General features: G+C 41.6%; 1 protein-coding gene across 1 annotated transcript in view; it reads left to right on the top strand.

Annotated features, from left to right (window-relative positions):
* CNKSR3 (CNKSR family member 3) overlaps positions 1-13,407 on the top strand; it is an 84,216-nt gene that overhangs the window by 52,376 nt on the left and 18,433 nt on the right. Inside the window, exons 3-6 of the mRNA XM_054975220.1 lie at positions 4,656-4,858; positions 8,028-8,115; positions 9,400-9,441; positions 12,993-13,112. Coding sequence (XP_054831195.1) covers positions 4,656-4,858; positions 8,028-8,115; positions 9,400-9,441; positions 12,993-13,112 — 453 coding nt within the window. The remainder of the gene's footprint in view (positions 1-4,655; positions 4,859-8,027; positions 8,116-9,399; positions 9,442-12,992; positions 13,113-13,407) is intronic.

Genomic DNA, 13,407 nt, shown 5'->3' with positions numbered 1-13,407 from the left:
GGCCGGCGGAGGTCTCAGCCATATGCCTGGTGGAACAACTCTGTCTTGCAGGCCCGGCGGAAGGATAGTATGTCCTGCTGGGCCCTAATTTCAGTGGACAGAGCGTTCCATTAGGTGGGAGCCAGGACCAAAAAGGCCCTGACTCTAGTTGAGGCTAGGTGGGCCTCCTTGGGGCCAAGGGCCACCAACAGCTGTTTGTCCCCTGATCGGAGTGTCCTCCAGGGAATATATGGGGAGCGATGGTCCCGTAGATATGCTGGTCCCAGTCCACACAGGGCCTTATAGGTCAATACCAAAACCTTGAATCTAATCCGGTACTCCACTGGCAACCAATGCAGCTCGCGTAAGAACGGTGTTATATGTGCCTTATTTGGCACTTGTAATAACACGCGCCACTGCATTTTGTACCAGCTGTAATCTCTGGGTCAGGCTCAAGGGCAGCCCTGTGTGGAGCGAGTTACAGTAATCTAGCCTAGAGATGACCGTTGCTTGGATCACTGTAGTTAAGTCACGGGTTGACAGGTAAGGGACAAGTTGCCTGGTCTGCCACAGATGGAAAAAATAGGACCTGACAACCGCTATGACCTGTGCCTGCATTTTCAGGGAGGCATCCAAGATCACCCCCAGGCTCTTAACCCTCGGAACTGGCACTAAGGGTGCCCCATTGAGGGCCGGGAGCCGGAGTCCCGAACCTAATCTCCCATGGCTCAAGTACAGGACCTCTGTCTTTGTCAGGTTCAGTTTCAGCCGACTCTGCTTCAACCAACCAGTCACAGCTGCAAAAGCATGGTCTTTACATGATTTTAGTAGTAGCCAAGATGGACAAGGGTCCAGCATAGAGGTTGTGGCTTTCACATATTCCAGGACCCTATCAATATCCATTGTTGTAACTGGTTTAAAGTGGTCCATATGTGAACCAAAAGGTGCAATGGGTATTTCTTCTACCTATATTACTGCTGTCATTCTGATCTGAATGTATTTGTACTATTTTTTCAGTAAAGAACTTTGCAAAAGCATTACAATTAATGATCTGTTCTTGAGGTTGTAAAGATTCAGATTTAGGAGTTAGGAGATGACGAGATACCTTGAATAACTGGGATGGTCATGAGCTGGCTGATGCAGTGGTTGCAGAGAAATAGCTTTTCTTTGCTGCCCTCATTACCCCTTCGTAGGTTTTCCAATGGGTTCTATAGCATACTCTATCAGTTTCAGCATGAGTTTTCTGCCAGCATCTTTCTAGATATCTTCCAGGCCTCTTTAGGTCACCCAGCTCTGTGGTAAAGAGAGAGGTCAGAGAGGGGCAGTGTTGTCAGTGATTTCAAGGAGCTTTACATTCTGTACTCCAACAGCACCTTCAATATAGCACATGTTTGGAATGCTAAGGTTCCTCGAGACATTTTGGAATTTAGAAAAGTCCACAAGCCTTTCTGGGCGAACCAGTTTAACAGCCTCCCCTTGTTTGGGGGGGGGGTACCAAGCCCATATTCACTTTGACACTTTGTCTTCAGTAGATAATGGTCAGACTGTGGTCCAGTCTGTATCTCCAACCTCAAAACAAGGTCCTCCTCCAAGGCCTCAGTGCAAAATATTAAGTCCAAGGTGTGACCTCTTTCATGTGTAGGGCCTGTTCCTATTTGAGAGAGGCCCAGGGCTGCCAGGGAAGCAGAAAATGCCTGGGCTGGCCCTGATGTGGAGCATTCAGCATGAATGCTGAAGTCCCCCAGAACAGTCAGTCTAGATGTCTCCAACACTACATCTGAGATCATCTCTGCCAATTCAGAAAGGGTGCTTAGTGGGGAGCTGGGTGTACAGTAGATAAGCAGAACACCTAATGTATCTCAGCTTCCCAATGAAAGGAGCATACAGTCAGTGCCTGCTATAGCATACACTGGAAGTCTATGAAAGGTAAAGAACTCATGGAGGATAATAACAACTCCTCCTCCCTGGTCTCCAAGGATTGCATCGCCCGCTGGAGTTAGTTGGGTCAGACACACCACATCATTTTCCTCCAGCCAATCTGAAGAAGTGAGCTGTCACTCATGAAAGCTCATACCCTTCCACAAAGATAGGTGCTTATAGGTGCTACTGTTCTCTTGGTCTTTTCTACTGCTAAAGACAGACTAACATGGCTATGCATCTTGAGCTTCCTCCAACCAGATCTCTGTTATGCAAGCTGTAACATCCTCTTTCTGATACCAGTAAGGCATGCAGTTTGGTCCATCATACCTACAGGACCGCCTCTCTTCCTATATTCTACCACGGCAACTTTGCTCATCTGAACAGGGTTTTCTGCAAGTACCACCCTTTACATGGGCAAAATCAACAGCTACCTATATATGTGCATTCTCTGTGGTGACTCCCACTTTACGAATGGTCTACCTAAGGAGGTTAGGAAAACTCCAACTCTCCTGGCCTTCCATAAACAATGCAAAACCAAATTGTTCAAGAGGGCTTTTTGCTCAGATGGGAGGGCTGTACTATAAGAAAGTGACCTCAAGAGATCCATCAGTAAAGAAATAGGGAATTCATCAGTAAAGGAATAAGGAGGGACCAAAGACTTTATTACTATTACTATAATCAGTAAGGTACCATAGATTTCACTACTATTGATGTAAACGCTGAAGGACTATAGACTTCACAACTGTTGCTATAAGTATGATCCTACTGGGTAGTTTCTCTGTTTAATATATCAGTTATGGAATTTTTCTCTGTTCTGTTTCAACATTATTGAATATTTAAATTAAACCTTCCTTTTCATTCTTTCTCTCTAAATCTTGCAAATTGCATGTATATACCCATTACATGTATATTGAAATGTGATATTGATTGTACTGACTCATATTGTGTAATTGGTCTTGAGTCTCTGTGAGAAAGGTGGACTATAAATGGTGTAAATTAAAAAAAATGATTATTTTTCTCCTTCCAATTAAGAACATCAGGAAAGTTGTCCGAATATAAATGAGTAACCTATTGATTTGATTCCGCACTCCTCCGCTTGAAGACAGCTGGGTGACCTTGGGTCAGTTACAGCTATTTCAAAGTTCTCTTAGCCCCACCCACCTCATAGGGTGATTGCTGTGGGGATAATAATAACATACATTGTAAACCATTCTGAGTGGGCATTAAGTTGTCCTGAAGGGCAGTATATAAATCAAATGTTGTTGTTATTAATAAACTGGAGATTGTTTGCCTCACAATGATTTCATAGCTATCTGTTTCAAATGGTAAATAACCAATAATTAATTTTCTGATCAGGCATCTGATGAAGAGAACTTGATTCTCGAAAGCTTATGCTATAATAAAATTGGTTAGTCTTAAAGGTGCTACTGGACTCTTTTTGATTTTCCTACTACAGACTAACACGGCTAACTCCTCAGGAACTGTAAAACTAAACTCAGATGTTGCTGTTCTAAAATGAAACCTTCATCTGGGATTCAAATATTAAGGTTATAACAGCCAGCAAGAACAAATCTTTATGAAGAACACCCTAATTTAATTGCAGATTGAAAAACTTAATGTACAGTTCTTTTTCCCTTGGTGATTTAAATTGATCTTCCCTGTTCATAAATAAAATCGAAAAGGAATTTCTGAAAGACTTAAGTGTTAAGTTTTTAGTAGCAGCACTAGGGCTTGATTCTGGACCTTAGCCATTCAGCAAAGACCAAGCCAATAAGAGAATTTGAAGAGAAATGGGGGATTATTTTGCTTATAAAGAATAGAATAAATAAAATGTTGCAGTTTTATAAATTGGAATAAGATCACATACTGACTTATTGTATATAGCTTATGAGAGGTTATAGTCTGACAAGGGGGGAAATGTATGAATATATAATTGAATATATAATTGTTAAAATAGTTTGTAGATACGGAAACATTAATAAAGCTAGGGATAAGTAGAGAGGATTGCTATATTAATCAGTTACATAAAGAGAGAAGATGAAATATTGTAGTAATAATGGAAGGAGTTTTTCCTTTTTGATTATTAATTTTTATTACTAAGTGTGGAGAAGGAGGTGGGAGGCTCTAAATATGTGTAGTATAGAGGAATAATATACAGTAATGGGACTTAACAGTTGCAATCTTTATTGCTATATGGATAAATATTGAAAAAGATTAAGTTTTTGTGCACCCTGTATTCTAAGAATTCTTGTAAGGATAAGTCGCAAAATCTTCTTGACCTTATTAACTTTTCCCTCCCCCATCCTTCTTTTGTATCCCCTTTTTACTTTGATAAAATAAAATAATTTTAAAAAAGCAAAGACCAAGCACTCATCCGATAATTTATTTGAGCCATCTTGGGTAATTTGCCTTCTTCTGTAATAATTTTTGATAAGGAGTACGCTGGGCTTTTCACAATTCCATTAAATCAAAACTAAGGTAGCTAAGCTTGTTGTATATGCTCTCATGCTTGGCTTTTAGTGAGGCTTATTAAAAATGAGAAAAGAATAGCCATTTCTAGTGGAATGCAAAAAAGTGAAAGTTTACTCTTTGGAATTTCAAGTACACGTTGACTGCATGTTTAGAAGTTGAGCTAGGATATGAGAAACTCATATGACCAATGAAAGCTCTGACTCCATTCATAGGGTGGCCTGATTCTTGCTTTGCAGGACTCCTTTGAGAAATTATCATGCTCACTCACTATATATTTTCTGTAGAATTATGGCCTCGAAACGGACAACATGAAAACCCTGGTTCTTAAGTTACGAGCTTCTTCCAACAATCTGCAAAATTACATCAGCAGCCGGAGGAAAAGTTCAAGTTATGATGGAAATACCTTGCGCAAACCCCCTAACGAATTCCTTACGTCAGTGGTGGAACTTATTGGTGCTGCTAAGGCTTTGTTGACGTGGCTGGACAGGTAATGGTCCTTTTTGTATGTTTTTAAAAACAAACAAAAAAGCCCTGAAAAGATTATTCGTATCTTTCAGGATTCCTAGTTGGCATGAATTCTTTTTTTCCCCTTCAGTTTGCCAAGGCATGCCTTAGAGAGAAGTCACCATCTTCTTACTTTACTGCCCAGGGATGTTTTAACTAGAGATGGGCACGATCTGCATTACGATCGGAAAAAACCCACGATAATGGCGATCGCGACCCAGCGGATCATGATCGTCCACAGCCAACGATCCAGCGATCGGGAGGGGCCTGGATCGGGGTGATCAGGCTCGGATCAGGGATCCAGACACTCAGGCGCCAGCAATCTATTCCCCTGGCAACGGAGCCAGGGGAATGCCTGAGCTGTGTTTGCCCTCCTTCTGTCGCCCTGGAAACCCAAATGGAAGCCCAGCTTTCCTTGATCAGCAGGGCTTCCTTCCAACTGCGGAGCAGCAAAGCAGTCACCAGTTGGGAGAAGACACTCAGGGGAGGGAGGGGGAAGGGGGTGTTCTGTAGCCATGGGCACTCCAATCTCATCCCTGCAAACCATGATAGGCAGCTCTGACGGCCAAACACAGACGGCCAAACACAAACACAGATGCCGCCGGCATCACCCACCGTTCCTGTATCGCTGGGAACAGCGGGGCGCCCCTCTGCTTTTGCCTCCACAATCTACGATCCACGGATCAGGAACGGGAGATGATCAGTGTGGATCGTTTATTTGGGATCGTTGCCGGCCCCGATCCACAATCAGCTGGATCGTTAATTTTTTTTGGATCATGCCCATCTCTAGTTTTAACATTATCTTGTGCTTTTAAGTGTACTCCCATATGCTGTCCTGAGGACAGATAACATGGAAGTATTCTTGTTCATATAGTTGTTCTTGACCCAGATTACTAAAACAACTTAAATGTAGTCAGTCAAAATTTAGACTGAGTTTTCTGTTTTTGTTTGGCATGATGAAAAGGAATTGAGAGGGGGAGGATAAGAAATGAAAAATGTGCTGTCATTTCTGACTAAAGTTAGTGGTGCTCTGTGTTGACAGCTGTAGTAGAAGCTGGCAAGTATCAAAGCAGATAATGCCACAGTTGAGACCTTGTTTGGGGTTAGGAGATAAAACAAAATCTTTCACATCCTGCCATCCATCCATAAGAACCAAGTGTGTGACACAGGAGGTGCATAGAGAGTGAGAGCACAAACCAGAGAATGCAGTTGTCCTTCCTAAACAAGCTTTGTTTCTAGCAAGGAATTTAGTTGTTCTGTGGCTGTTTACTGTTTTCAGTTCTGCTTCTGTCAAAATAGTCTTTCCGACTGTTTGCAGTTAGTAACTGATTGGATCAGTTACTCATTTTCAATGCTAATATGTGTTGTGGCACATCCTTGTTGCTTCTCCCTTGCTTGACCCTCTAAAATTAGTGGGTGAAGGCTTTCTCAGCAGCTCCCCAAAGCTGTGTTTAAAGAACACCATAATTATCCTTTTCAGTATTGAGGTAAGCTTGGAAATAGTGTTAGAAGGTTAGCTACTAATTACCACGTTAGGCAAGAGTACACCATAATAGTGTTATTATGGAATTTCATGTGGAAGTAAAGAAACACTCTTGATTTTTATTTCTGAGATATGGCTGGCTAATCTAACTCAATTTCAGTGTAATTTTAAATTGAAGGGATTTTATTATGAGAGCCATTTTGGCATAGTGGTTATAAAGTATTGGACTAGGATCAGGAATATCCGAAGCTTCAGTCCCCACTCTATTATGGAAGCTTGTTGGGGAGAGGAGAGTGATATGCTGCTTTCACTCCTCATTGAGGTGAAAAACAGGGTATAAATTAAGTAAATAAATATACCAAGCTCTCCACTGATGAATATTTTAATGGATTATTTTGTCACCCAGCAGGTCCTTGTAAACAATCCTTTTAAATTTTTAAAGCTGCTGATACTCATAAATAAGATAGCACTGATTTCTACCAATTCCCCCATCAGGAGTTTGGGACAGTAGGTTTGTCAAGGTGTGACTGGCAACTGGTAGAAGGATTGGGGATGGGGAAATGGGGTGTGTGTGACATCTGCTATGTTGTAATGTCACTTCTGGGAAAAAATCTAGAAGTGATGTCGGGTAGCTTTAGAAGTTGGCAGAAACTCTGGTAACTATAGAGTTTCCAGTGATTCCTAGAGCTATCCTACATCACTGCCCGGTTTTCCCTGGAAGTGATATCATGATGTAGCCAAAGTTACTGTTTTCCTGTGGCTACTCAGAGTGGCAGCAGGCAAACAAGGCTGCCAGTTGAAGATCTCCCACCATAGTAGAAGAGTCCCCCCAAAGCTACTGGTATGTATTAGCAGTGAGTACTACCCCACACACACCCGCACCCACCCACACACACACCTGTTTATAAATAACCCCAGACGTCACTTTCTAACAGGCAAACACTACAGCATTTTGCATACCTTTAAGCTTTATCCCTTTATTTCTGTGCCAAAAGGAAAGTGTTATGTTTATCAGTAGTCTAGCAGAATGCTCCAAGTGTTTACTTTATCTCACAAGTCAATGAATGCCATTTGCCTCTTTGTGAGAACGCAGAGACAACTGTAGTTACTGGAGTGGAAAACTTTCTCCCTACCCACAATATTGGAGCCAGTAATGCTTTAGATGGGCTTGATTTTGATCTTCTTCCCTCCCTGTCTCTCAAGCAGTTTTTTTCTTCTCCAGAGTCCTGCAAAAACTGAGGCCTTGTTCCTCTCAAGCCTTTTCTGGGGTCCAAAAGGCTCTGAGGAACTGTGCTGAATTTTACTCACTCGGGCCCGTTGCACATTTTGCCTCTTGGCAGAGCTCAGTATGAAGTGAAGGGAATTTTATGTTTCAGTCTTACTTGGATACTTCTCTCTTGAGCTCTGGCAAGGGAAGCGTAGTTGGTAGCAACTACAATTAATGGTTGGCTAATAAGCCAAGCCAATTGTGTATCCTAGGTTAGGACATTAGCATGGTGATTTTAAGCATCCTTGGTGGTGGTGGGGATTTATCCAGCATGATGCATATAGGAGGTCTGTGTGTGTTTATGCATGCAGTGTGTGCTAAGCATGTGTGTGCTAAGCATGCAGGTAACAGCAACTTTTGAATGGCTTCTTCTTTTGTAAAGGTATTTTTGTTGTACCACAGAACTCCATTTACTGGGATTGCTGATTTTTCCACAACAAAGAACAAAATAATTCAGCTCTGCTTGGATCTCACCACCACTGTTCAGAAGGTCAGTTGAAGTTGTGCGTGTGTCATTCTTGCTTTTTCCACAAAGGAAGGGAAAAATGGGTGTGGGGAAGTAGCTGTTCACTAATCTGTGTGCAGCTTGGTAACAGAAATAAATTGGTGTCTTGGGGATTTTAAATTCATTAGGGAAAGCAGGTGCATGAAAACTGTTGCCAGGTTTTCTTGCTTGCTGATACCTTTTTGTTTTATTTCCACGAAATGGTTTCTGAAATTATTTACTTTACCAGTCCATTAGTTTAAAAAAAAGCATTAATCCTTTCTGCATTATGGGACCAAATGCCTGTCAGTCACACAATTCTTCTGTATTCTTGGTGTGGCATAGTTATTGGCAAGATTCAATGAAGGTTTTGTTCATGTGCAGGTGCCATTAATGCTCCCTAACTACTAATGTGTAGTGATTTGCTTGAATTCCACCTCCTCTCTCAATATCAAGGTATAAGGGCTGCTGAAGCTCTATTACCAGATACTACATATATTCATATGCCATTGTCTTGCAGATCACTGCAACTGTTACGAGACTTGTTTGATGATATGGTCTCATCCTGTATTGAATGCATATTTTAAATTTTGCATACAATTAAACTAGATAGTAAATTTTGAAAACTATGCTTAGGCATTCTTTCACCATTCCAGGCAACACTGTAATCTTCCAAATGAGCCTGCTTTAGGTCGGTCGTTTATTCTGAGTAAACAATGCTTTGTTTACTTTTAGACTTTGCTAGCTTGGATACTTTTAGTAGCGTATTTTGGAGAACTTCAGATTTTTTTAATGCACAATGACTCTGAGTCAAATTTCAGTGGCTAAGGCTGTCAAACCTTAGAAGACAATAACAAAATTAGTGCTTTTAGAATAAGTATTTAAAAAGGAGTGTGAGGGTTTGTTCAGCAAACTGCTGTATTTTTTTGCCTGTAAAGCAAAAGGGCAACATATACACCATAGTAGGCCACATGCTTCTCCATTGTACAAACAGCAAAAATTGGTCTGAGGCTTGTGGACAATTTTGTGCTTGTAAAACTGATTCTTTGGCTGCAGCTCGAATTTTCTTATGAAAGATTTCCGCACAAGCAGAATATCTGCTACATGTGATTTACATGTTTCTGTGCAGGCCATCAAGTATTTTGGCTTTGTTTTCAGAGAAATCCAGTGGAATGTGGTATCCAGGTATTATGGAATCTAGGTCTGTCGGTATTGCGCAGACCCTTTATTGTGCCTAGAAGTGTTGCTGCTATGCATAGTTCTTGAAACAAGTGGTTTTCTTTCTTCTAGGATTGTCACGTAGCTGAAATGGAAGATAAAGTTCTTAGTGTAGTAAGTATACATTTGCTATGAATACCTGCTTTAATCCCTTTGGAGCTGTTCTCATAAAAAATTCTTGGTTGAAAAAGCTTTGTATGTTACAAGCTCAGGCTAACAATGCCTTGCGTGTTGCCTGTTCCTCAGTACTCTGCTGTTTTCCACAATGGAACTTCCAGGCTTACTCTAGGATAAGATGTCCAAACTTGCTTTTGGATAATGTAGAGAATTCAGGAAACAAAGAGGGTAAGATATTCAAAGCCACTCATAGAGTTCAACCCAGAGCAGATAAGATGGAGCTTTCCTGGCTTTGATTTCTGTTCTCTATAACATAAACAGAGCTTTCATAGTTGAAGATTGCTTTTTTTGATATAGCCATTGATTCCTCTTATTCTATATTTTCGCTTTTAAAGAGCAGGATTTCTTTCATTTTGAAGAGAAATCAAGGCACCCTTTTGTAACTTCATCCATTCCCCTTGCAGTTGTTTTATGTTACGCACCCCAGGGTGGTGCTGTAGCAGGAAGGTAGGAAGGCTTGAGAAGACGCTGCCTGTCTCTGAGCATTTACAGAGTGGAATTCTAACATTTTGCAGAACCTCCCTACCTGCCCCTCCTCTCTTCAAATTTCTCTTTGATCAAAAAGGGATTGATTAGAAACTGGTTCCAAATTCTAAAAAAGAAGTAAAGAATTGTTGGATTTCAGGTGGAAACTGGGTAAAAAGAGATTAAGAGAATTTCTCTTAACAGCCCTATCTGCTTACCTCTTCAGCCAGCTGTGGACCTTTATCACTGGTGGGGAAGGAGGTTACTGGGAGGCAAATGTAAAGCTACATACTTGGATGGAGAGGGCTGGTGTTCTGTGTTGCCCGATTCCTGCAGCACTCATGAGTGTGGAGGGTCAGCAGTTGTACTGCACTTCCTATCAGCATGGGGGTGTCTGGGGGCACATTCTCCCCTCCTTGTGTGTGCTTCAGTTTGGAAGGGGAGGATGTTCCAACACCCAATTCCTTCTCCTTCTGTTGTATATCTTGACTCGCTTCTGGGACCCCGTGTCTCTCTAGAGGGAACTGTCAGAGTTGCTGGTGAGTGCTCCTTGGCCTAGATTGATGATAGGTTAAATAAGCCCTTGCACGCTCACAATTCTGTCTTATGTCTTCGCCTGGAAATACAGAGAGCTGCCTCTGTTTCTTTTATATTTTCTGGCAACTGAGCTGGTGCATCTGTGTCTCCTTCAGCCCAGCATGTCCCTGTTTGTTGACAGGGCAGTGGCTCTAGTGCTGTCATTGAGCGAGGAAGTGGGCCACCTTCCTTTCCATACAACTCTTTGTTTGCTGTGTTCTTGGGACCAGCAGTCTATCTAGCTGATTGTGCACTCTGCCTGTCTTGACCCCATTGGTACACTCAAGTGCAGTGTGAGGCTGGGACCTGTAACAAGTTGCCTTATGGGCTGTGGTTGATGGGCTATGTGTTTGACACCTCTGGTAAAAGGATTTTGATTCTAAATAGAGAGAAATTCTATGTACAAAAATATTAACTGAATATACTTGCATAATATATTTACATTACATAATATTTACATTAGAACAAATGTGATTTGTCATTATGAAAGGTCTTCACTGTCAGGCAGGCAAGTCAGCCTGCCTGCCATGACTGTGAATGCATGTCTACTGGGGGGGGGGAGGGGAATGGGCTTTCTTCCTGTAGTGTGACTTCCTTCACTATGCCTATGCTTTGCTAAGAGACCCTATCAGAGCAGATGGTAGTGTGTGGGAACCAGGCATGGGAACTTCGGCTGGGCATCTCCTGCAGGACTTTCACTGACTTCAGCTGACTTGTTTAGACTGGGGGAGGGGAACTGGAGTATAACCTCTCGGGGAAGACTGTACTCCAGCACTCTGGGAAATCTCCTTGTATCAGTGCATGTCTAGGGAGTTTTATCTGAATAAAGACCCTTTTAATTCATACCACTGTGTTGGATGAAGTGGAGAGTCTGAGAGAATCCCCTAGCCAGCCCTGACATCCACCAGTTACATTGATATAAAAATTCTGTTTCTAATTACAGTTGATTTGAAAAAGAGTTTTCCCAAATATTTTTGCAGCAGTATTTCAGTCACAAGAGAGATCATGTGTTGAATATACTTATTTTTGCTGCTGCACTGCTTTGAATTCCTGTAAAATTTCAATTCATTTTACAGTGGCAGCAGAGGGGTGTGTGTATGTTAGCCATTTTGCAAAATTTTTGCTCACTGACTAATAGGCCATTCAGCACTGTACTACCCGATGTTTTTGGCTGCTGCTTTTGAAAGTCTTGGGGTCAGGCAGGGGTCTTTTATAAGCCTGTTTTTGAGATCTTTTTAAACTAGAATTGCTGGGTTTAGAACATGGGACAGACACTTCCAAGAGTGTGCTCTTCTGCTGAGATACATAAAAGCTGTTTTTTCCTTTTGGGGTATCTAGTTATGATTTAGACTTGTCCTTAGAGTTTGAGTATCAAAGGTTTATTGGGCAATTCTAAGTGTGTTTACTTAGCAAGTCCAACTGCTTTCAGTTGACTAGGTAAGTGTATCTAGGACTGAAATCTTGGAATTGTTCTCAGACTTCACCATTCCCCATGAGAGAGTTTGCTAAAATACACCCTGATTCAAACTTTTGGGCCTGTGGTCATGTCCTTGACATAGTAGAGGCTGGGGCCACTCTGCAAAGGCAGTCTTGTGTGATCCTCCTGAGAGGATTGTGCGTATTGGGTGAATCTTATATACAGTCATGTTCAAGAGCATGCTGCTCATGCGGTATATGGTGCCAGGCACAAACATTTCTATGGCCCAGTCCTAGCCCTCGTAATACAGAGAATTACCTCAGACTCAAATGCTTGAACCGGGGACAAGCTAGCAGAAATACTAAAAGTTTTTTAAAGTGATGGAACTCTTTCTGTTTAGAGCAGGCATATTCAGAACAAGGTAATCTTATTTACCAGACAACCACAGAACAGCACAAAGTTGCATTTCTCACAAATTCCATCCCATTGCATTCTTCTCTTCCTTTTGCACCTTGCCTGATTCCATAGATTTGGGGCAGATAAAACAGTGGCCAGGAATGTCTCTCTGGGCCCTTGTTTTTATGAATGTATGTGCACATGATAAACTTAAATGGATGTTCTTTGGCAGTTGTAGTGGTACAGACAGTCTCCTCGGAACTGTATTGGGCCTAGAGCCAGTGTATGTGTTCTCATAATACTTTCCCATTAGGAGGCAGGTCATTGTATTCTCTGCTATACAAAGCTTCCAAACTGTAGGTAAGCCTTCATTACAGTGGTCTACCTTCAAGTAATATAGGGTTAGATTATGGTTTCAGTATTTAAATAGGAAACAATGAACCACACTCTTCTTACCAGATAAGGCTAATGAAAGGTAACTCTTGGCAGTTGCTGCAACCTACAAATTTGGGTACAACCAGGAGTAGCTATTAAATCTTTTTTTTCCGTTTTTTTGGAGACGACGTAGGGACTGTGGAACAGACACTGTGATTATAAAAGTAATGCTGTATCTCCTGTTCTTCTCTTGTTGCAGTCCAAAATTTTAAATGGCATTTGTGATAAGACAATCCGGTCAACAACTGATCCACTCATGAGTCAGGGTGCATGTCTTGAGGAGGTTCACTTGACCAACATCAAACCTGGCGAAGGCCTGGTAAGGATACTTTTGGTGGAACGTACATGGTCTTCCCTGTGTTTTGGGTCAGATTCCCAAAAGGTTATCTTCCCTTCTCATCCCAGCTATCTAAAGCTTTTGCTTGCTTTTTTGCAAGTTCTCTCTGAAGGGGAGTTATTTGTAGGATTTCCAACAGTCCTGGAGGAAAATGTCCAGTCACTTTAATAGAGGTTTAATGTGTAGAAATGGCAGTTAAGCTTCCCATGACGTTGATTTAATTATTGAAATATTATATTCCACCTTTCTTCTTGACTTAAGGTGAATTACAAGTAAT

The sequence above is a fragment of the Eublepharis macularius genome, chromosome 1 (genome assembly GCF_028583425.1).
Source record: "Eublepharis macularius isolate TG4126 chromosome 1, MPM_Emac_v1.0, whole genome shotgun sequence".
Classification (NCBI taxonomy): Eukaryota; Metazoa; Chordata; class Lepidosauria; order Squamata; family Eublepharidae; genus Eublepharis; species Eublepharis macularius.
The sequence above is the reverse complement of the archived record's forward strand: the minus strand, read 5'-3'. Positions and strand labels throughout refer to the sequence as shown.